This window comes from Athene cunicularia (assembly GCF_003259725.1).
Source record: "Athene cunicularia isolate RWA chromosome 3 unlocalized genomic scaffold, athCun1 chr3_part1, whole genome shotgun sequence".
Lineage (NCBI taxonomy): Eukaryota > Metazoa > Chordata > Aves > Strigiformes > Strigidae > Athene > Athene cunicularia.
This window is the reverse complement of record NW_020799097.1, coordinates 66,405,479-66,427,577: the sequence shown is the minus strand read 5'-3', so window position 1 is coordinate 66,427,577 and position 22,099 is coordinate 66,405,479. Positions and strand designations below refer to the sequence as shown.

General features: G+C 44.5%; 1 protein-coding gene across 4 annotated transcripts in view; it reads left to right on the top strand.

Annotated features, from left to right (window-relative positions):
• The window catches only part of TAGAP (T cell activation RhoGTPase activating protein), a 46,217-nt gene extending 29,526 nt beyond the window's left edge, over positions 1 to 16,691 (top strand). Inside the window, exons 2-11 of one of the 4 annotated variants that reach the window (XM_026846212.1) lie at positions 8,408 to 8,449; positions 8,883 to 8,967; positions 9,075 to 9,128; positions 9,721 to 9,787; positions 11,221 to 11,390; positions 12,182 to 12,343; positions 12,820 to 12,929; positions 13,658 to 13,853; positions 14,387 to 14,504; positions 14,684 to 16,691. In XM_026846212.1, coding sequence (XP_026702013.1) covers positions 8,941 to 8,967; positions 9,075 to 9,128; positions 9,721 to 9,787; positions 11,221 to 11,390; positions 12,182 to 12,343; positions 12,820 to 12,929; positions 13,658 to 13,853; positions 14,387 to 14,504; positions 14,684 to 15,861 — 2,082 coding nt within the window. In that variant the 5' untranslated portion in view covers positions 8,408 to 8,449; positions 8,883 to 8,940 and the 3' untranslated portion in view covers positions 15,862 to 16,691. Of the gene's footprint in view, positions 1 to 8,221; positions 8,450 to 8,882; positions 8,968 to 9,074; positions 9,129 to 9,720; positions 9,788 to 11,217; positions 11,391 to 12,181; positions 12,344 to 12,819; positions 12,930 to 13,657; positions 13,863 to 14,386; positions 14,505 to 14,683 lie in introns of those variants that run through there. The other 3 variants (XM_026846211.1, XM_026846210.1, XM_026846213.1) reach the window with 3 other exon arrangements.
• Positions 16,692 to 22,099: the final 5,408 nt, after the last annotated feature.

Here is a 22,099-nt window from a genome sequence, read left to right as displayed (position 1 = left end):
AGGGGAATTCATGCTCAGAAACATTTTTATTACAGAATCTAGATAAAATTGTTAGTTCAGTTACCATATTGAATGGTTATTTCATTGTGACATTGTCATATTTCCTCCTGACAACAAGCTACATGCTTAAAATGAGTATTTGATCTGTCCAGAAGGTGACTCTCACATTTCAATGTGGTAAGCAGAACTGCAAAGACCTTGAGGGACACAAATAATGTGCAGAAAGCAACGTATTTTCCTCACAGATGATGCATTTAAAATGCCTCCATTTGTCAAAGACAGTCCACTAAGGGTAAAATTAAGGTCTTCTCTTTGCTATATGGAACACAGGACACAGAAAAAGCAACAACTGCCAAACTCTTTACAGGGTTCTCCTGTATGTACCTCTTTTCACTAAAAGATATCAAAGCACCTTATGCAGTGCAGTCACCTTTTATTTTTGGCACGTTATTAATGAGAAACTGAGGCAGAAAGAAGGCAAGCAAAACAAAGCACCTCCTGGACTTCACCCACCAAACCCTGATGCAAAGATGCAACCACAGTTTTTAGTTAGTCTGAAAAATTCCCTAATAGGGGGATGAGTGCTGTAGGTTTGATGAGTAAGCTTGTTCCATTGTTAAAGTAATGGCTTTTCCCATGCTTGTGGTGTTCATTAGGATTTTTCCTTTAAGGTCAGAGCAGAAGTATTATCTGCATTGTTTATTCATGTCAGTCTCACAGTTATGACAGGTTTACGTTGCAGCATGCTCTTGTCCAAAGGCAACTGCAGGAATGCTTAGTTCTGGAAGCAAACAGAAATGTCGTAGGGAGGAGGGACAACCACTGGGACATAACACAGACCTTCAAATGCCTCTTCTAGCACATCTGGCTCTCCTAAAATAGCAGACAGGATTCAACTGCAGTGATATGTTGTATTTCAGTGCTTGAGGTTAGCAAACGTTTTCACTGACTATAGCACTGGAAGTAACTAACAGAGCTATAGGGGTTATGTTTGAAAGATACACGCTGGGGATTTGTGTATAACACTAAGAACTGGCACTTTGCCTTGTTACCTACTAAATGGAAGTAAGATCCCTTTGCAAATGTACCAACATCTTCGTTTTGGCATAATTTACAGGATAATGACTGTTCAATTTATTCTCTGAATACTAAGTTCAATCAAGTTACCCAAGGACAGGATTGGTTCGCAGTGTTACACAAGCAATACTAAGACTCTCTGTAGCAATGTGGTCTTTGGTTTACACAAATGTTATAGCCGTTGCTGGACTGTACATCTTTTGGCCTAGCATTTTTATATCTTATGGTGCCTACAGGCAAGAGGATTCAATCTCTCTTTGAAAAGACCCTTCTTGAGGTACTTCTGGGGTACTTATCTCAATAAGTAACTGTGTAATTGATTAATGTATCTAGTAAAATTTAGAGCATTTCTTCTCAACTTGCCCTTAGATTGAAGACAGGCATTTATTTTCAGACCCAAGGAATGGTTTTGCACCTATATCAGTTGGCCTGGTTAAAGATATACCCTCCCCTTGCAAACTTTCTTGCTAGTACTAAATAAGGCAGTTTATGACTGTAAGACCACACACAGCAACTGTTTTCAGAGAGAAAAATCCCAAAGAAACATACTCATCTAATAAATGGGAGAAAAGGTAAAGCTCAAACAAAGCACAAACAAACCTTTAAAAGGAAGTGGAAAGGGAGAACAAAATCTTCTGTTCAAGCTTCGGCCACCACCGAACAGGGAAATGGACATGGTGACACACAGGTACCTTCTCTACATATTCCTTACTGTCATCTCTGTGCAGTGACCAGAGACCTGAAAGCAAAGGCAGGGTTCAGAGCAGGCACACTTGAGTGGAATAAGCAACTGCAGCCATAACAGCACCTGGTTTGCATGGCAGCAGCCATAATTCATGGCCAACTTTGCAGGAACACAGGCCTGAAGAGAACAGCCTGGCCTTCAAGCTGAGCCATCTCCAGCAGTGAGCTGATATAGCTGAACTCAATCTCAAAAGCATTATTTTCTTCCCCTCACCCCACTCTCACTAGCAGGCAATCCCAGGTCCTGCTTGCTCTGGAGGCTGGCAATTCCTCTCTTATTCCCGGCCTGGAAGAGTCACCTTGCTTTTGCACATGTGGAGGTGAGGACGTGGCTGCCCTGGTTCCAGATGGGGCAGCCCTTGGTGCACCCCAGCTGTGCGGGCTTGCCCTGCCCCACAGCAGCTGCAGGGCAGTGCACCTCCACTCCCCGTGTGTGTCCCCCGCAGCAGGAGCAACATCCCCGTTTGCCCGGAGGCCTCGTGGTGCCCTGCGGCAGGAGGCAGAGCCCCTGCCATAAGAAGCGTTTGCTTTTTCAAATCCTCATAAGGTAGTGGTGCTTTAAAATGAGATAGCGATACAAAACCAGAGTGTTTATATAAAACACTAACACGGCAGCTGTTGCTAATAGCAACAATATGGCAATCACCAGCTAATATGGAGATGTTTGTTTCGAACTTATCATCTTGATTTTGATGGGTGGCCAAAACTTCACAGAAGAACATTTTATTTTGCTGTGTGTGGATGTGCATGCCCAAGGACAGGGCATGACAGCAAATAATTCTCCCAAAGTATGGGGTCAAATGTACTCAGGGGAGTTTAACTGTAGCCAGCAGTTGCACTTGGAAAGATTTGCTTTGCCTGACACTGCTTTTGCCTGGAGGATGGAGCCCAGGTGTTCGGTCATAAATGTTCCTATTCATTGTTAATTTAGTGGTGATGAGGATCTGGTTACTGGTAGTTGTCCTTATTAGGAAGGCAGTACAACACAGGAATGACAAATTCACACGGGCATCACTATGATGAAGAGTTTAGGGATATTTCCATCATATCACTGGGGCTTGGAGGAGGTCAACTGAAGGTGAACAACGGGGAAATTTCAGCTACTTCTGGTTGTTCCTCCTGGGTGTCTGCAGTGACAGCCATGTTCACAGCCATGGGTGCTTGCTATGCCTGGAGCAGCTCAGGCTCTACCAGGGGAGATGTAAGGTCTTACTACTCTTGAGCCTGGCTTTCTTTTCTAGTTTTTATATCAATGGGACACATACACAATGAAACCCGAAACAACACTCAGGCCAAGTTTACTTGGTTTTATCCCAGATTGCTCCTAGGTCATTGGTAGTTTGCAGATCAAGTTTTGTATGAAAGTGAGATGACTTATGCCTGAAAATCACATGCAAGTTAGAATTCAATGTGAAATCCAGGTTATCTCTGGTTTCCACTGATAACTCATTTTGAGATCTGAGATCATTTTGATGCTGAAATTCAAAGCAAAACACAAGCTGCAGAAGAAGCAGAAATATAAGTCTACCTCAACCAAAATCTAAAACATTTGTATTAATCCTGAAAAGCAAAATCAAGATTCACACCTCTCTGGATTCAGTACTAAATATAATCTGTCCCTAAGAGCAAATGAATTTGGCAGAAAAGCACCATTTCAGTTTCTGATTTGCAAATGGACAACATAAAGAAGCAAAATAAGTGAGAAACCTACTGGAGTAACAAAAAAGAGTGAGTAGCATCTCACTTTTCAATACTTCTTGAGCACCTTCAACCAGAAATCTTGAAAAGAGTAGAATTCAGACTCAATTATCTGCATTCTCTATTATCTTGGGTTTTATTGTAAGCAAGCAAAGATTTAGATGTTCCATCCACTCAGTCAGAAATGATGGGCAACTTCAATTCCCCAATGCCTTTGTGCTGGCCACCTTGGAGCCCAAGGAACGAGTGATGCCCAAGCGCTGCCGAGATGCAACACCAAGCTAAATTCAGACACAGCTGAACACCAGCACAGACACTTTGGAAAAATGGCCTATATGTGCCTGCCCTCCACAGCTAAAAAAACACTCATTGGAACTAGTAACTTGATGACAAGTAAAAAACTTTAGAGTTGCCAACTTAGTCTTGGAGGGAGCATCCATGAAAGAAGAAACAAACTGTCCTGCAAAGCAAATGCAACTAAAAGGGTGTCATTGGAAGGGCACAGAATACTCCCTGGGCTGTATTTATGGTATTATTTTTGATTTGCAACTTTTTCCTATGCAGTACTAACCCAGTGTGTAGAAAGGTGGTGCAATTTAACCCACACTGCAATAAGCTGAACAGAGCTGGGAAAAACTGACACTTTTCAAAGGCAGGGTCAGCAGGTCTCACCTGACTAAAACTGCAGGAGTTCAGTACCAGTTGGGTTGATGGATCTCCTTCTGAACTGTTACAGGTAGGAGGTAGGGACTGGTCTGAACAAAGCTCAGGCTGCCCTCTTTTCTGCAATGAAACCCTGAACTGTTCCTGTGCAACCCACAACACACTCTGGAGAGTGGTAGGAAATTATAGCTGCCTTTCTGAAGGATGTGTAGAAATGTGACCTGTTGTTCCCAGCAACACACACGCCACCCTGTTCTTTGAGTCCATGAACAGACTGCACAGAGCTTTCCTTTTCAAAAAAAAAAACCCAACCCACAATCTAACAACTCTCTGACTTTGGCAGAACTGCTTTCCTTATTTTGGTAAACATTCCTTTTGTCCTCCAGGGAGACTGCAGTTGTGCCAGTAAAGACAAAACTGGAATATAACCCCGCTTGAACACAGAGAGGCACTCATGAAGACTCTTTCTGCTCTATATGGGCTTGAAAGAGTCACTGCTCCAGGCATGTCCTGCTGTACCCTTCTCACAGCTTCGCTCCTGCCGCATCCTTGCTGGTATGACAACAGGGTGAAGGCGGGTTTCAGGATTCATTCACACACTCCCTCATTTCTAAGAGCCATCATGTCAAACAGTTGTGAAAGTGGTAGAAATAAACAAAAGTGAGCTGTGGCTGGGATTTTCCCATTTGTGGTTTGATATGGAGAGAAGAAAAGAAACGCTTTCCAGCCACAACAAATTTGCTCTTTTGTTTACTATCAGCTCCCAATTCCTTTCTTCTCAACTGATGCTGCCCCTTCCTTGCTATGGTCTGAAGTCCTTTGCTGAGCCCCAGTGTTAAGAGGAGAAAGAAGAAAATAGGAGAAAGCACCTAGCTTGACTGTAGCTCACAGAAAGGGGAAAATCACCATTTGGTTTGTGTTGGCAGCAAGGGCTATATAAACCTTTTCTCCAAAAACTGGCTGGGCAAAGTGCTTGAGAGTGGACCACAAAAGCAGTCATGGCCTGGGAAGGGAAAGGGACTGCCTAGGCCCAGGGGGAAGCAGAGGCACCGATCTGATGTTCTGGCTTCTATAAGGAAAATTCTTCACATCTCGATGAGCAAACCCAGTCCTGAGAGTTCTGGATCTACCCAGGGTCAGCTGCTCTGTGAGACCTTCCCGGTCCTGCTTTCCCTCCAGTGATTGTAAAGCACTTCAACAGAACTGAGGGGCACAACCTGATGTACAGGAGGGGAAGAACTCATAACAGGCTAGTCCTACAAACCCCTTGTAAATCCACCCCATCTCCCACACCCTGATCTTTGTAAATGTCCCTATGTTTTTGAAGGAGTGTATTCACTTAGTCAGGGATGGCCTGGGAGAAACACATCACCTGCAAGCCACTCCACTGCCCAAGCCTTCTGCCATCTATTCTGCTCATCCTAGGCCAACCACTGTGGTACAACAAACACATTGCTCTGTAAGATCTGTATGAAACTGAGGGGCAGACCATAGCAAAGGCTCTGAGTCTGCAGAGCAGGTTTGGGTGGTGCAGAGGAAATCGGTCGCTTTGGGGAAAGAAGCTGTTCACGTAAGGTACCTTCATTTGTAAACTTCCCATACGACAGGCCCTTTCTGCTAATATTCAGTGTAGAGATTTGCTTTGGGGGGCTACATCTATGTTACCCTTAACGCACTGGTGAAGGAAGCTGTGAAGCTGCTCTGACTGGTAGGTGAGGGCAGCTCATGCTGTACTGGTCCTCCTGTCTTCACCCACCTGGCACAGGAGCTCTTCTGACCTTGGGACCCTGCCTGCAGCTCTGCAGCGCTCAACATGAGCCAGCACACGCTCATTTACTGCTTTTCAAAAATACAGCCAAGCTTTATTCTGTGTGGCCATACAATTACTCCGCCAAGCCATAGCTTTTTAGGAGGCCTGCTACTCAGATGGGGCATGTTTGTTTGTAATTAAATAAGCTGCATTAAAGTAATTTTGACATAAGTGTTTGTGATACACACCATAAAAGAGCTGTAAAAAAAGAGAACCGTATCAGGAGGGTAAAAAAAAAATCAAATTGTTTTCCCTATGTGCAGGAAGGCCTATACACATACCTATCATGTACAATGGCCATTATATCCCCACAGCTGTTAATAGATGGGAACTAATTAGACAGAGATACAGCAGTATGTGCCAGTGGACAGTCTGGCGATGTGCTATCAATATACCACCCGTTACTGTATCTTTTCCTCCTGGGAAATTCAAAGCATTATGCCATGTGTACAGCTGTGCCCTATTTGTAACCTAAGCTTCTGGCCTGGCTAATCACCACCCATTAAACTCTCATTTTCTTCAACGAGTTGTGCATTTTCCAGATCAAACCCCATGTCGTAATCATGTAACAGACTGAGCTCAGAAATACATCTGTGTACAGTGCTGGAGGTGAGGGACAGGCAGAACTGAACTGCATAGGTCCCTTAAGCCTCTGAGATACTTAAGAGACAGATATGTTTAGATACACTTTTAACAGATGTACTGAAAAATAGATGCCCCTTGTTCCCAGGAATCCTGCTGGGACTATCAGCTACCAGGGAGCCTCAGAAGGAATTCTCAGGAGAACGTGGTGCAGGATGACAGTATTTCTGCAAGAACGTGCATCATTCCATGGAATTTAGTAGGGAAATGACAGATGTCAAGGGACTGCCAATTAACAAAAAATCATTTACGGCAGTGAGTAGAAGATCAGTGGTAAGTACACAGGGCTGGCAGGGTAGTTGACTGAGGTTCCTGTCAGTTTCAGTCCTGAACAAGTCTACAGACTGGTGTCTCTACAGAACCATGGAAATGATGGCCCTCAGGAGGATTTGAATGGTTATCTACAGCATCACCCCCCCACAAAAGCAGGGCAGCTCTCCTTTTGCCCTTCTGGACACATCTCTGTCTAACCAAAAGTGAATTTTGCACTTTGGATTCCTGCCAGTCAAGATGAGACCGCCTGTCTATTCCACACGACAATCCAGGGTCATACTACATGGGCCAGATCTGATGCAGTTAAGCAAAGAATGGCATTCAGGGTGAATTCAGCAGCAGATGTAGCTATAACATGCATCTGCAAAGAGCTGTGCTATGACACAGCCTCGTCCCCTGCACATGTGAAACAATCATCCTTTCGGGGAGGCATCAGAGAGACCAGTTTTACAGGTATGCCTTCCACCTAAATCCACTGCTGAAATATTCCTAACCCTTTGACTCTCAGCCTTTGCTCCTCTTTTTCACTAGATCAAAAGACTGGTAGCCAGAATACTGGGTTGTAGTTTGCCTCTGTCACTGAATCAGTTGAACTAATGTCATGAATTTAACATCAAACATTGATGAATTTTCATAATGGCCTGGTAGAGTGAGTACCGTTGTCCCTCTGCTTCTGATGTGCCCAGGTTGTGGGGGAGGCAGCAACAGACCCTGAAGGGGTACAGGGAGAGAAGAGGTAGATTTTTCTGGGATTTTTTTTATCTCCTCAGTTGAATTAAACTTTATTACTTGGACAAATAATTCTTACTAAGACGTATTTAAGAAGGATGTTTTATTATATAGTCATACATTATTAAATTATTACATAACACCACTCCTATAGGAGTCCGGTGCTTAGATTCTCAACAACTAGTTGGCACTGGCAAAGTGTGTGTCTACATCTGCTTGCAGAGAGTAAACTGTTGTCATTAGTTTTTAAAAAATACAAAAACATTTTTCTGAATCTTGGCTATTCCACTCCCCCATCTTTTTAACTATTCTTAGTGTAACTTGATCTGGTGGTACATCTTTAAACTGCAAAATCTAAGGTCTCCGAGCAGTCAAAGGACAGACTGTACCCACTGCCCTTTAACGGTAAGGAGAAGCTGCCCACACTGCAGTCCCCTCTGCACATCCCACCTCATGCTGGTGATGTTAGATGGAACCTTTACCTGGCAAGTGTCTCATCTTTTCCATCCATAACAGCTACATGGGCTTGTGCTTTTTTTTTTTTTTTTCTTTAAGGGAAAAAAAAGTAGCTCCTCTAAAAGGAAAGAGGAAGCCAGAAATTTCGTAGCATCTCAGTCCTGCCCCATGATGCTTCTTCCTGTCTGTGAATTTCCACCTGCCCCTTCTGCATATATAAGGCAGCACACGTGGGGTAGAACTGTTTAGTCGCCTGCCTCCGTCCAAAGGATTAGTAGCAGTGGGCAGTGATGCTGTTTCTCCTTTCCTCTGCAGTTCGCGGGAGGTGAAGGACCTCTGGCTGGACTCACTCCTTGGGTAAGTACTGCCCGGGATAAAATCTGTGGCGTTGTGGTTGAAGTCGGCGGAGTGCTCCAGAAGCAGCTGTACCAGAGATGCACAAAAATACAGATGGGGGAGAGGTGCGCCCACTACTAATTGTAGCTCGTGGGCAGAGCTGACTGACTTGCTTAGCCTGTTGCAGATTAACAACCATACGTCGCTGTCACCACTTGCTCATTTTTCGCATGGATTAAAAACAGAAAGCTGCTTTTTTTCTGTTTTAATCAAGAGGTAGATAGGGCAGCAGGACTGAGTGCCTTCCAGAGAAGGGCTTTACGATTGACTTGTGTGGGATATCTTGCTCTTTCAGATTTGTATTTAAATGTCAGACTGGCTTGCAGGGGAGGGAGGCAAGAAGGGTGCAGTTTTACAAAGCTCTTTCTTTGTCTGTTCCCTGTTCAATAAACAGGCAAACAAAAGGACCAAAGGAAACCAGAGTGTCCAGAGCTCTCCCGATCCAACTCCTAATGAAAGTGTTAAGCAGCTGTAATACCGTGAGTGTCTTTATTGTTTCAGCTCTGTCAACAGAGTGATTTTGAAAAGCTCTGATTTCTAAACCATAGCATTCAATTATTTACAGTGTCTTTGTTTTCTTGTCTAGTCAAAGACACTAAATGCTGGGAACATGGAGAGTCTGATTGAATGCCAGTCAGAGGTAAGCAGCTGCTACATTTCCCCCCATCCTTCTTGGGTACTGATGTGAGATATTTTAGCAAAGTGGGGGTGGACCCTGTAGGAGCTGCCAGCTGCCTACCATTACGCACGAATGGGCAGATCCCTTTGAAGGCAACTCTGTGCAGCACCGTGCAGAAGGAGCTGGGCATCGCTGTGAGCAACCAGCACATTTCCCAAGCTCCTGGGCAGCTTTGCTCAGGAATCTGGTAGGCTCCGAAGCCGTCAAGGCTCCTCGGAGGAGTTTGGGAGGAAATCTCCAGTGCTGGAGGAAGGCCCAGAAGAGCAGGCTGTGTCCAACTGTGGCTTCTCTGGGTCAAAAGAGCAGCCTGAAAGGGGTTGTGACCTGCCAGGCAGGTTTGGGGTGATGGCTGCAGGCTTTACCACAAACCCCTCTATTGGGCAGTGAGGCAGTGTCACTCCTGGACCAAGGCACCTCTTCAGCAGGTGTTAGACTTGTTCTGGTTATTCCCCAGAGCCTCCCACAGATTTCTGAGCAGCTGCAGCGACTCGCTGGTGGCCCTTGCTGCTGGTGGCAGCTCTGTAAGCCTTCTTCTCTGTAATGCTTCTTGCAGGCTGATGCCAAGAAACGCTCACCACTGGACCCAGCAGATACTGAAGATGGACTTTGCCACTCAACTGGTGAGTTTTAAAAGCAAACTGTGGAACTGACTTATATAACGCTTGCAAGTTGGCACTTCTGCAAAACCACCCGAAACTGCCCACTTCACCTCCCTGAGAACAATCCATAGTCCTCAGCCCCACCCAGGAGACCACTTGCTAATGACTTCTTTCTCTTATGCTCAGTGGCAGAGGTGACAATGCCCGAGGTTTTGTATCCCTGTTTCCTTGTCCTCAGAGCCACGTTTCATTGTGTTCCCTGGCAGTGATGGGAAGTAAATGTGCTTCTTTCTCACTCGAGCATCGCCACTGAGGTGTGGCACTGCAAGCGAGTACCAAGTACCACTACCAGCGGTTTCATGCCAGAGCAAATAAACCCTCTTGGCAGCAGCAACAGCACTTGTTTTCACTTACTATGCAAAACCTCAGCACCTGTAAACAGCCCATGGAAGACCATTAGCAAGTCAGGGTCAGATTTGGAGCAGACCATCATATCAGACCATTTTTCAGGAGTAACAGAAGCTAACATTTTATATGACACTATAATGTTAGGTTATTTTCTCATAGTTTTTAATCCTTCCCTACAAAGGACTTGTGCTAAGCCACAAATACATATCCTGAGAACTTTTCATCTGTGTAAGACAACTTCATTGTGGAGTAGAAAGCAAGTCCTTTATAGGAAATATGCAGAAAACAACTCCTTTAGAAAGCATTTTAGCAAAAGGATCCTTCTCTCAGTGTTTCTGAAAGGGAAAAAAAGCCACACTTTATACAATAGAACCATCATCTCCAAATTTCTAACATGCCCTCCTCTTTAAGATATGCAGATGAAAAACCCATGCTAAGAGATTTCTGACCCTGAAGCCAATGAGGCCCTACTGTAATGCTCCCATCCTCTGGAGCAAGCATCACCTTCCACTGGCTGGCTGGCAGGGGCAAGCACTAGTTCTAGCAGGACTCCAAAACTGGCAGAGCTGGAGCATTGTGTTTTCATTTCAGTCTGTAAAAGAGTCTGAAAATCAGGAGCTCCTAGTTCCACTCTTGCCCTAAGGCTGGGGCACAACCAGGCTGTGTAGTGAAAACTGTTGTCATTGCCAGCTGTCCAAGTGACATATCTGCCTTAGATAGTTATCACAAAAACCGCTGCAATATCAGAAATCTCTATAAATGCTGTTATTTCTGTGCCCTGTATGTTCCCACTCTCTAAGAAGAAACAGTGACTAGAATGTAAAAAAAAAACAAACCCAAAACAGGAAAGGTGGCGTCCTTAGAGGGATGGTCAGAGTTTTACAGTTTAGTCAGTTGTTTCCTTAGTAACCACTTAGTTGTTTTTCAGTTTCTTCGGTTAGAGTTGTTTCAACATACATCTCTGCCCTGCACACAGATGAAATGCTGCGTAGCACTGGTTTTTTTTTAAAAAAATTGATTTTTTGCTTTCTTTTTGCTTGCAGCAGATGGAACAAAGAAAAGAAAGAAGGTAATATCGCAGTCATTTACTCTGAGACGAAGCTCTACCAATGGGAATTCCCCAGGGCAGCTAGACTCTGGTGCCAAAATCTCTCTGTTTGGCCAGCCTCTGGCAATTATCTGTGGGGAAGATGACACACTGCCCCAACCAGTCCAGGTAAGCAAGCCTGGTGATACAGTTATACCTCTGGCTTCCAACATGAGGCACGATCCTTGTTACTTGTGCTGCAGCAACCAGGAGATGAGTGATTTTGGTGTTTTCCCTCCACACATACTTCTGATAAGCTCAGGGCCCATCCCAGATGTAGAAAGGGTCAGGTCTGCAGGTCTTGTCCAGTGCACCCAATGTTTGCTGAAAGTTACCTTGAGTGAAGGCAACCCAGAACCAGGAATAGGATGAGAAGGTCGGCTCTTTAGTATAAACATAAGTATAAACTTATACAGAAGTCATTTAAATGAATATTTCAGCAGCATAAACTTCCAAGGATTTCTGTATTTCCCTGAAAAAAAAGTGTTCAGCTATGGACTACCACTGACAAATACCTAAATGCTATCTTCTGGATAAAAACGGTCTTGTGACAGTTCTCCCACTGAGCCAGCTTTTCCAATAGACAGGCTTTTGTATCTTCTAAGCAATATTTGCCTGGCTTGGGAGGTAAGGGATTTGAACTAAGCCTTAAGTCATTCCTTGTTTCCTTCTGGAAGGAAGCAGGGATGACTCCACTGAAGTTAGGGGAACTCAGCAACCCAAAAAGAGGGTGGGTTGGGGGAAAATCAGGTTATTGCCCATGTGATCTACATGGAGCAGGAACTAGATACTCACCTAATTAGAGCACAGTGTACCTCCAGAAAATTTTTCTTCTGTTTCTAAATAAATGTTCATTTGCTAAAGGACCTTCCTTCAGCCAAGTAACTCTTCTTCCATTCCTGTCTTTTTTTTTCCTGCAGGATCTCCTAGCTATATTGTATATGAAAGGACCTTCTACCGAAGGGATATTCAGAAAAGCTGCCAATGAGAAAGCACGAAAGGAGTTGAAGGAGGACCTAAACAAAGGCAGGAATGTTGATTTGAAAAGCAAATCTGTGCACCTGCTGGCAGTGGTCTTGAAGGTGAGCTCCCCTGACCTGCAGTGGTGAGAGGATACTGCTAATCTACACAGGCCCACTTCAGTGCTCAGAGCTGACCTAGGTGGAACTCCAAGCTAAAGCCAGAGCAAAGCCAAACTAAATGTTTCAGGCTTACAAAAATTTGGCATTTTCCTTTTCCACCTGATTTTCAGTCCCACTTGTTGTGCTGCTGATTTCCTGCATGCCCACAGGAAACTCACTTCATCCTTCTCCTCAGCTTTCCCCCAGGGAGGAATACTGAGACTTACGGGTGAATGAAAAGCAGCTGAGAGCTGGGTCCTGTTGTTACCCCAGTGCAAGCGTACTTGGCATGTACTTTTGCATTGCACTGCTTTGCCAGTGCTGATGGTCAGGTAGCTCAAGCCAACCTGTCTCCTACTGAGCCCATGTCACAGTGATGTTCCATCTGTGTTCAGGAGTAGTGTCCAAAGCCTCATCTAAATCTCTTGGCCTTGCAGGACTTCCTACGAAATATTCCCTCCAAACTCCTGTCGGCCGACCTCTATGAAAAGTGGATGCAAGCTCTGGAGAAGTCAAGCAAGCAGGAAAAAATTGAAGAATTGAAAGAGTAAGTGTTGCAACAAGGAAGTTTTGCAACTAGTCCCAGTGAGATAGAGTGGCTGGTAGAGGCCAGTGATGTATTTCAAAACAGTCTCATTTAGAAGCCTGTCATTTATATCAGCTTGCTATTGCTTCATGGGGCTTGGTTTAGAGGGCTCTAGCAGCAGCTCTTCCTGAAGTTATTTGAGATTGAGCTACGAAATGGCTAGCGTATGAAGAGGAGAGAGGCTGCAGTGTCTCAGCTAACGTAATCATGGTGCTGTGGGACAGGCACTGACAGGGAACCTTCACATCCCCTGTCAGTGAAGACAGGCACGTGGGGACCACTGCCATGTTTTGCTCTTTAGAAAGAGCAGATGCAGATGCTGACTGGGAGTGCTTTGAAAGCTCCACAGCAAAACCACAGGCTTTCATGTGCCTTTCGGAAGCCTCCAGTGACATCTTCTGATGGCATTCCATCTACTCAAGGACATCGACTGCTTTCATGCTTGCCTTCCAGTCAACACCTCATCATTCAGTCAAGAACTCATCATTCACGATCTTATAATTAACCACACGCTCAGCTGCCATTGGGGATCTCTGAATGATACTTCTGCTAAGCAGTGAAAAAAGCACACGCATGGCTCTTTCTGGAGGAAGGGTCATCTGTCTGAGTGTAATTAAGACTTGCTCAGATAAAGAAGCAGGGGCTGATGCACCGTGAGTTAACGTCACATTTTGTTTGTGTTCATTCAGGGTGGCTGACAAACTGCCTAGACCGAACCTTGTCCTGCTCAAGCACTTGCTGTCTCTGCTCCACCACATCAGCCAAAACGCAGAGACCAACAGGATGGACTCCAGCAACCTGGCCATCTGTGTCGGCCCAAATATGCTGAGCCCAGAGACGGATGGCACGCTCTCACTGGAAGTGCAGAAGGAGATGAATGACAAGGTGTGTTGAACTCATCAAGCAGCCACTTGCTTCAGGGCAGCTCAGAGCCATCCATAGGGATCCCACTGCCATTGCAAAAGCTGAACAAAACAGCACCCCTCCATATCAGGGGTGCCCCACAGCTCAGGTGCCAGCATTGTGATGGAAAAGGCTGCCCCTTGTCTCGCCTCCTCTGAGCAAAAGTAGCAGTTGCCCTGCAGCCCCCTACGTCGTAGCGCAGCCCCGCAATACATGCACTCGGAGGGCAAGGGGCACCTAGTGGGCATTGCCACACACAGGCCCTCTGGACAGCGAGGCCAAAGCTGTGGCTGACGGCATTTTGTCCATATGAGGGCAGATGAATTTGACTGCGGCATCAGGCCTCATCCTCCTGAGTGGACTCACCCTCTGACTTTAAGCTAGGATGTTGGCAGAAGCCACCCTGCTCTGTGCTGCCCTTCATACACAGACAGCAGGCAGGGGCAGGAAAGATTGTTGGATATGTTTTCAGCCCTTTTGACTGAAATAAACTGTTTTCTGTGTTCTGTGTGCAGGTGACAGTGTTGGTTGAGTTCCTCATAAAGAACTGTTCAGAAATATTTGGGGAGGACATTGCCTTGCCTGTCTGTGCCTTGGCTGAGGAGTCACTGGAGCACACAGAGGGCTCCACAGGTATGAGAACAGACTGGGGATGTCACAGACTGGGGCTGCTGGGCTAAATTCTTTAATCTGATATGGGAACACATCTGTGGAAACACAGAGAGTTATAAGGGGCTTAACACACTGTTGCAGTGCTCTCTTCCCTTTCATCCTCAGATCAATGAAAACTAACAGGTCTTTTCTCTCCACAGAACACCTATATGCTGCTCATCAGACTGACTCTGCCTATGACAGTGCAGATCCTGAAGCTGAAGGCAGCCTCCATACCTCTCAGATGGAGCAGCCCAAAGGGAGGAGCACTAGTGTGAGCAGGAGATATCCAACATGCATCTCTGCCCCTTCACTGACTACTACCAGAAATGACATCAGTATGATGGACAGGAGGTACTCAGAGCCAGATCTGTCCTTCCAGAACCGCCTTGAAGGCAGGATAAGGAAACAGAAGCTAAACAAAAGCGAGGACAATTTTCCAATTCAGCAGAAACAGCTAGGGTTGGAGGCACTGGAGAAACGGCTTGCAATCTTACCTTCACAGTTATCAACAGACTCTCTACCCAAAACATCTTCCAGTTGCTCACTGGAGAGCTCTGATGGCTCAGTCTTCACCAGCTCCCCAGTAGTTTCACCCTCTAGTCCCAAAAAAACCTTTTTAAATAGGCCCCAGTCCTTTTCCACCAAGGCCACCGAAGACTGCAGTACGCCAAGCAGAGAGATAAAAAAGCATTCCTTGTCATTCTCTTTTGCAAACCACAGGAAAACACTAATAAAAACCCAGAGTTGGGGGCCTGGAAAAAAAATGGGTTTTCAGAGAGACAGCTTCACAAAGCAGGAAGATCAGTTCTCCTGCAGAGTTGTCCAGGAGAACAGCCCTGACCATGACAAACCATTGCCTGTGGCATATCAGCAAAGGCCCCGTCTCAGGTCAGCTGATGAAGTGTTCAGAGAGGTAGACCAGAAGAATCCTGGAAGACCACCCTCTTATGAAGAAGCTACTAAAAACTGCCTGGCCACTCAAGTTCACTCCCACAATCTAACGGTTCAAGCTATGAGATTAAAGATGTCAAACCAAGATGCTTTTCTGCCTCATCCATGCAGCAGCTGTGCACAGGACGCAGCATATACAGCTCTAATGGATCTACCCAGTGGCAGAGTTTCTGCAGCAAAGGATTGTGATGTGAAAACTGAAACCCTCAGTGTCAGTGTGGGAATAAACTCCCGTGTGAGTTTACCTGTGACCCCAGGAGTTTACCGATTGAGAGCCATGTCTGAATCCTGTCAAAAGAAGAAACTTGAGTATGTGGCTCGGAGGTGCAGCCAGCCAGTTTTTGAGGTAGACCAGATCCAGTATGCTAAGGAATCCTATGTTTAAAAAGCCTGTCCCTCCTCTTTGCACTGTACAAAGTAAATATTGTAAAAATAGACATCTTGCTCATCCTTTGTAAGATTTTACTTTCAAGAGATCAAGAATAAGCTAGTTCTGCATGAACTTTTCTTTCCTTGAGGCTCTCCTGAAGTGTCTGTCAGCATGATATATCACATTCTTTCACCACAAGACGTGGTCGTGGGGAAGACCTGTGTATTATGTAAAAAATATAAGTGAATATGCTGTACATAATCTGTTGTGGGAAAATTAGTTAGTAATTGATAAAGTGTTGTATTTGTATCCCTGAAAGGACAATTAAAAGGTTGGCAGGTCCAAAACCTGTCCCACCTTCCTTTCCTTTTCTGCATGGTCACAGACTCCATGCCATCTGTTACGTGTGTCTGCACCAGGTTGGTGCAATGCTTTGCTGCTTTTCTGCATTAAGAAGCGGGCTGGCAGTTGCTCTAACTGGGGAAGAGCTGTTCTGTCATCGAGGCCACTCCAGCACTCTTCCATAAATGCCCTGCACCTGCTGCCATTCCCTCCTCCTGTTTGCTGGTGATGAGAATGATCTGACCACTAACCAGCACTAGTGTTGTATCCCAAGCTGGGTTTAGAGCCACTGAAGCCCTACAAGGTCATTATAGGAATGTATCAAATAAACCTCATGTGGCCTGAGGTGCTTTTCATCTAAATAAACTGGACAGGCTAAGCAGAAAGAAAATCTTCAGGTTTGCTTTTACGAGGGGAAAAAAATGCAAACAACAAAAAGTCCCGTAATGAAACATTCCGGATTCCTGCTTTAAATAATTGTTAAAGCTGCAGCTCATTAAAAAAAAAAGAAAAAAAAAAAAAAAGGAAAGGAAAAAAGACAGAAAATATCAGGTGGTGTCCTTATAACCTTGTAAAAATGACTGGAAGTGCAATGTGTTTTACATGTAGGAACTTGTTTTGGTTAGCACTTACCTCCCCTTTTATGGCTCAGCATAGCCTTGAACCAGGAGTAGGGAGACTTTTGTTTTTCTCATGTGTAACTTCACTACAATAAAACATTTTTCTGCATGAATGTTAAACTGTCCATTGTCTGTCTTTAAAACATCCAGGCCCTACATGTACTGTACCTACTTTTATACCATTCTACAGGTACTGCAGGTCTGCTTGAATGAGATGGCATATCTAAGCAGCAGTATCACTACTATTGTTGTAAGAGACTGCAGGCTAGATTCTAAGAACAAATCCCTCTCTGTCAGAAAAACAAGTTACACTGCCATGTAACAGCAGTTATCAGTGGAGAGGGAACTGCAAAGAAGTGATGCTGCTCCAACAGCGGAGCAGATTCAGTAGCATACCAGCATCTCAGGTATGATGTTTTCCGGGTGTAGGTGTTCACAGGACACAGAGAAAGAGGAAGGAGAGTACCTGACAGGAGAAATGATGGGAGAAGAACCATACTGCTAGGCTGCAACCAGAGAAAATGCCACCTTCACCCAGCTCCCTAAGCAGTGGCACTCTACTTCCAAGCAAGCTGAATGAGAGGGTTCTGCTGCAAGCTGCAAAAGCATTTGCCATTTTCTGCATCTGCAACTCCTGAGTCACGGATGGAATCAGAGAACAGGTGAGGCTTGAGATCCTCCTGTCTAACCCACCTGCTCAAGCAGGGTCAGCTACAGCAGGTTGCCCAGGACCAGGTCCAGACAGCTTTAGAGTATTTCTACAGTTGAAGACTCTGCAACATCTCTGGGCAATCTGTTCCCCAGCTGTTTGACCACCCTCACAGTGAAAATGTCTCTTCTTGCGTTCAGATGGAATTCCTTCTGTTTTAAAATTTGCCCATTGCTTCTTGTCCTGTGTTGAGTGAGAATGACAGCTTGCTTTTGTAAAAAACACAAGCATCTTGCCCTCATGGCAGAATGAGCATGAAGAGATAATCCACGAGCAGTTGAAAGGCTCAGAAGCCACAGAACAGAAAACACGAACTTCAAAATGTACTCAAACACCACAGCTACTTCTTTTGTAAGTGGCTCATTCTTTTTGATTGTGACAAGACTAAGGATCCCAAGAGGAACTGCTCATTTCCTGTCCTGTAACCACAGCAGAACACACAGGGAGAATAAGAATGGTGGCTTCACCAGAGATGAATAGAGTCTCTCTTTAGGTCCAAGGTGTCCTAAGGCAGACAAAAATCACACTCAGAAAACCTACCTGGGCTCTAAATATTCGATATAGATGAGCCTAAATCTTCCAGCTCCCGGATGAGAAAGCCCATTTGGAACTCTTGTAAGGCATTTCAATAGACAGAGAAAGGGAGAAGAACTCTATACATAGTTAGTGAACAAGGGGTAAGGTGAAGGAGTTGTATAAAAGCATGGCCCAGTCCCCCTCATCTTGCTCTTGCATTCCTTCAAGTCCAGGAAACACCACGATTAAACCAAATCGGAATGTAAATGTACCCCAAGATTTGCTCTCTCACTGACAGATAACTTTTGTCTTCCTCCATCTCTTAAGACCTGCCTGATTAGTCAGCATTACTTTCATGTCACGTTACTCCACAGAAGTGATTTCTCTTCTGTATAAGCACTTAGGAAATCTAGAAAGACTAGAATGACATTGAAAGCAGAGAGCTTTGCTTTAGCACTTACCTGCCGTCAGCTCAGAAAACAGTTTTATCATACTGCCAGCCCATGTTACCACATTCAAAAATCCAGCCCAACTATCCTGGCCTCCAAGAGTAAGGCCCTTTAACTGCTATATCCAACAAGTGAATTACCTGAGTGTCTTTGCCAAAGCTGCCTTTGACTCCTTAGCCAGAAAAATCAAATACCCATTTACAGCTGAGTTAGCTGGAGACAGATTTTGGCACAAAAGTTGAATGATGACAGTAAACCTCCCATTCTCCACAAGTTATTTCATCATCAGTATTGCATCATTTGCTTCACACATCCAATTTTCCAATTTAATTTCACAAAGACACTCTAAACATACAAGGTGTATAGGACTGGAAGAGGGGAACAAAGCAATACTAAAGCAGAAAATCTAAGCCATTGCCTTGTAAGATAATGCTGGAATTAAGGCTATTGGCACAGCCTGAATTCAGTTCCTTGTGTTTGCATTCTGCTGTTGTTTTCAATCACATGATGTACCCTGTTCTTCCCCACAGGATGCACCTGTTCTGGGGAGGAACCAAGGCTGTGCAGCAAATGAGAAAATTTTAATTCTGGCATTCCCCAGCATGGCTGGCCTAGCAGGGCATCTGGACTTTGGACATATGTCTATGGCTGATTTTCTAGGATTTGAAAGAGCCGACAGAATAACAAAGGAGCTCCTCACAGAGCAACAAGCTCCTCTCCTTCCTTTCCTGTGTGGTGCACCAGGGAGTTGCAAACTATTGTTCTCTACCACTTGAATTAGGACAGCACCTTACAGCAAAAGCACACTGTCATCAACTCTATGGCCAAACCTTAGTGAAGGCTGAGAGAAACACCATGCCTGCAGGTTTCACAAACATTCAGACTGGCACTCAGGTGCAGATGGCAGACATGGTCACTTAGATTTAGTTATCTGTATGCAAGCATTTATGTGAGCCTGTTTCTCATCTTCTTCACAGTCTGTATTTGAGTATCTCTCTAGACTGCTTGGACAGAGTTGAGTGCAGGTGGAACACAGTTGCCTGTTCCCTGATGTGCATATCTTAGATCACCTTGAGGAATTTTCTAAGGCATCAGAAGTGGATGCAGGTCCAGATATTTAGGCAGCTGAATCCTCCCCTAAAATCTTCTGTGATTGTGATGGGAGCTTAGACTCTCACTTCAAACATAGATGCCACATTTAGATCCACTGAATGTAGGTCTCTATAAGCTAGAGATGATACTTATATTTACTGACAGTAGAGAAACAGTAGAACTTGGGATTTTAGGCTCCATCTAAGCCTTCAAAGGAAGCATTCTCGAGCAGGTGTAGGCCATCCTGCTTGCCCCTCTGCAGAGCTTGGGACCTTTGGCTCCATCCCACCACAGACAACCCTGATTCAGACCTTCCTCTTCTCTACTCCTGACTCATTCTCTCTGCCTCATATCCATTGCCTCCTCATTCTCAGCCTACATTCCTCACCTTATTCAGTTATTTATCTTTTAACGGAACAAAACCCAGTCTATCCCTCTGGACTTGCTGTCCAAGTTCCAATTTCATTTCTGTCCTCTCTATCCCTAGATACACTTCTCCGAGTCAGCCAGTTTCAGCTTTCTTCCTCCAATCCTTCCACATTTTTCTCTCATAACTACACTGGTTGTTAATGCAGTAAGCCCCATCAACACTCATCTAGTCTCAGTCCCACACACACGCCCCCCCCTTTTTAGTTTTAGTCTCTGCATATGCAGAGAATCAGATTAAGAAAACATCTCTGCAAGCTACAAGAGAAATATACAATTCATAAAGTTCAGTGATGACCTCAATTCATAGCTGTAACTATGGAAAACCTCTAGGATGAAACTTGCATGGATGGACGTCCTTGACTTTATGGGATTTCAGCAAGAGGTATGCACATCTCTTGTTGTGAGGAAGTATGGGCTGTCAGCTACTTTTAAAGGAAATCTGGAGCGAGGTTAAGGTAAAATAACAAGTCAAAATAAGCCATTTTCCCCCATGCCTCACCAAAGCAATTCATGAGCTATGATGTTAGGGATATTTCTGGTATTTTGCTCACATTCTCTGAGAAAAGGCATTGTTAGTACATTGATTTTTTCTGCCTCTATCTACAAGCAAGGTCTTGGGGAAGAAGCTTTCTCACCTGTCTGACCTTCTCTCAAAGCCATTACCTGAAGGGCATCTCTTTCTAGGAACTTTGAAAACTAAAGAGATCATGAATCCTTCACACTTCAGAAAAAACAATTGCTGGACACTTAACAATGATGAACAAGAGAATGGTTACTACCATGGTCCCTTTCTATAATATCTGTGGCAACGTAGCCCAAGAAAGCTCTTCACTGGACATAGTCAAAGAACAGAACCATTTCTCTACATAAGATCTTTCTTCTGTATTTTCCTTCCATGCTTGCTACCTCTACCTGTATACCCCAAGCACAGGACGCAACACTGACATTGCCGGTACAAACCCATGGCAAAAATATTAATGGAAGGAATTCCACCAATTTTATACTAACAAGTAGCTTGGACTGTTACTGCCCACACTTTGTATTTGGCATTTAAATCTTTACAACACAGTCACTTGGCTTTCTTTTTTCAGGTGCACTTGGCTCTTCAGAGAGCTGTATCTAAAACTGTATCTAGTTTGATGAAACATGATTTGCAATCTTCTTCTTTGGACATTATGGAAATGGAGGACAAGACTGCATGCCCTTCATTGACAAACATCATTTGTAGTTCAACTGCTAGTATTAGGAAAGATAGGGCATCCTGTCTGTCACCCAGAACTCTGTTTCTGTTGGGACTGAACCACTCTGTAGGATGTGACTGTGCTCCACAATTCTGACACCCAAAATAAAGCCAAGAACTTGAGAAATTTTTTGTGATGGGATTGTATCTCTTCGGCCTTTTGCTTAAAAATAGATCTCTATATTTTCCTGTAGCACTAAAGCCAAAATAGATGGCTTTGGGATTCTGCTTGGACTATGTATACTTCAATGTTGAAAAAGTTAATACTAATGTTAAAAGGTAATGATAAAATTACTGCCTCATAACTCGGTTACAGACTGCAGGGAGTTCCACACAGACCATATTTACCATAATGTTGCCTCTAGTAATACTGCTATCAAATGCCTCCAACTGCAACAGGAAGAAGTATCACAGCAGACAAAAATCCCATCTGTGTTATTTTTAATCTGGGAATGGGAGTTCTTATTTCTCTACTGCCTGTTCTGGTTTTGGTGCTGATCCATCACAGGAGACTGGTTGGTTTGCTGCAGCACCACACCAGCACTGCTTATTTCCAGGCTGACTCATTCCTCACCCACACACTGCAAGTGACAGTTTTAGCTTTCCATCGCACACAGGCAGGTCTCTTGACTGAGAGAACAAAATTTTTGCCATAGTGAGGCCAAGAGATAACAGCACTTGGCTATCACAGGGGTGAGCTCTGAACAAATATAGGTAGGCAGCCCAGGATTCTGAAGGATAGCCTACAGTAGATAAAAGAGTTCTCAAGGAGGCACTGATTTCCAGTGCCTCATTTCCACGACCTCCAAACTCAAGGGTTCCCTAGAGGAAGATGGGATTATGGTTGTCAGGAATT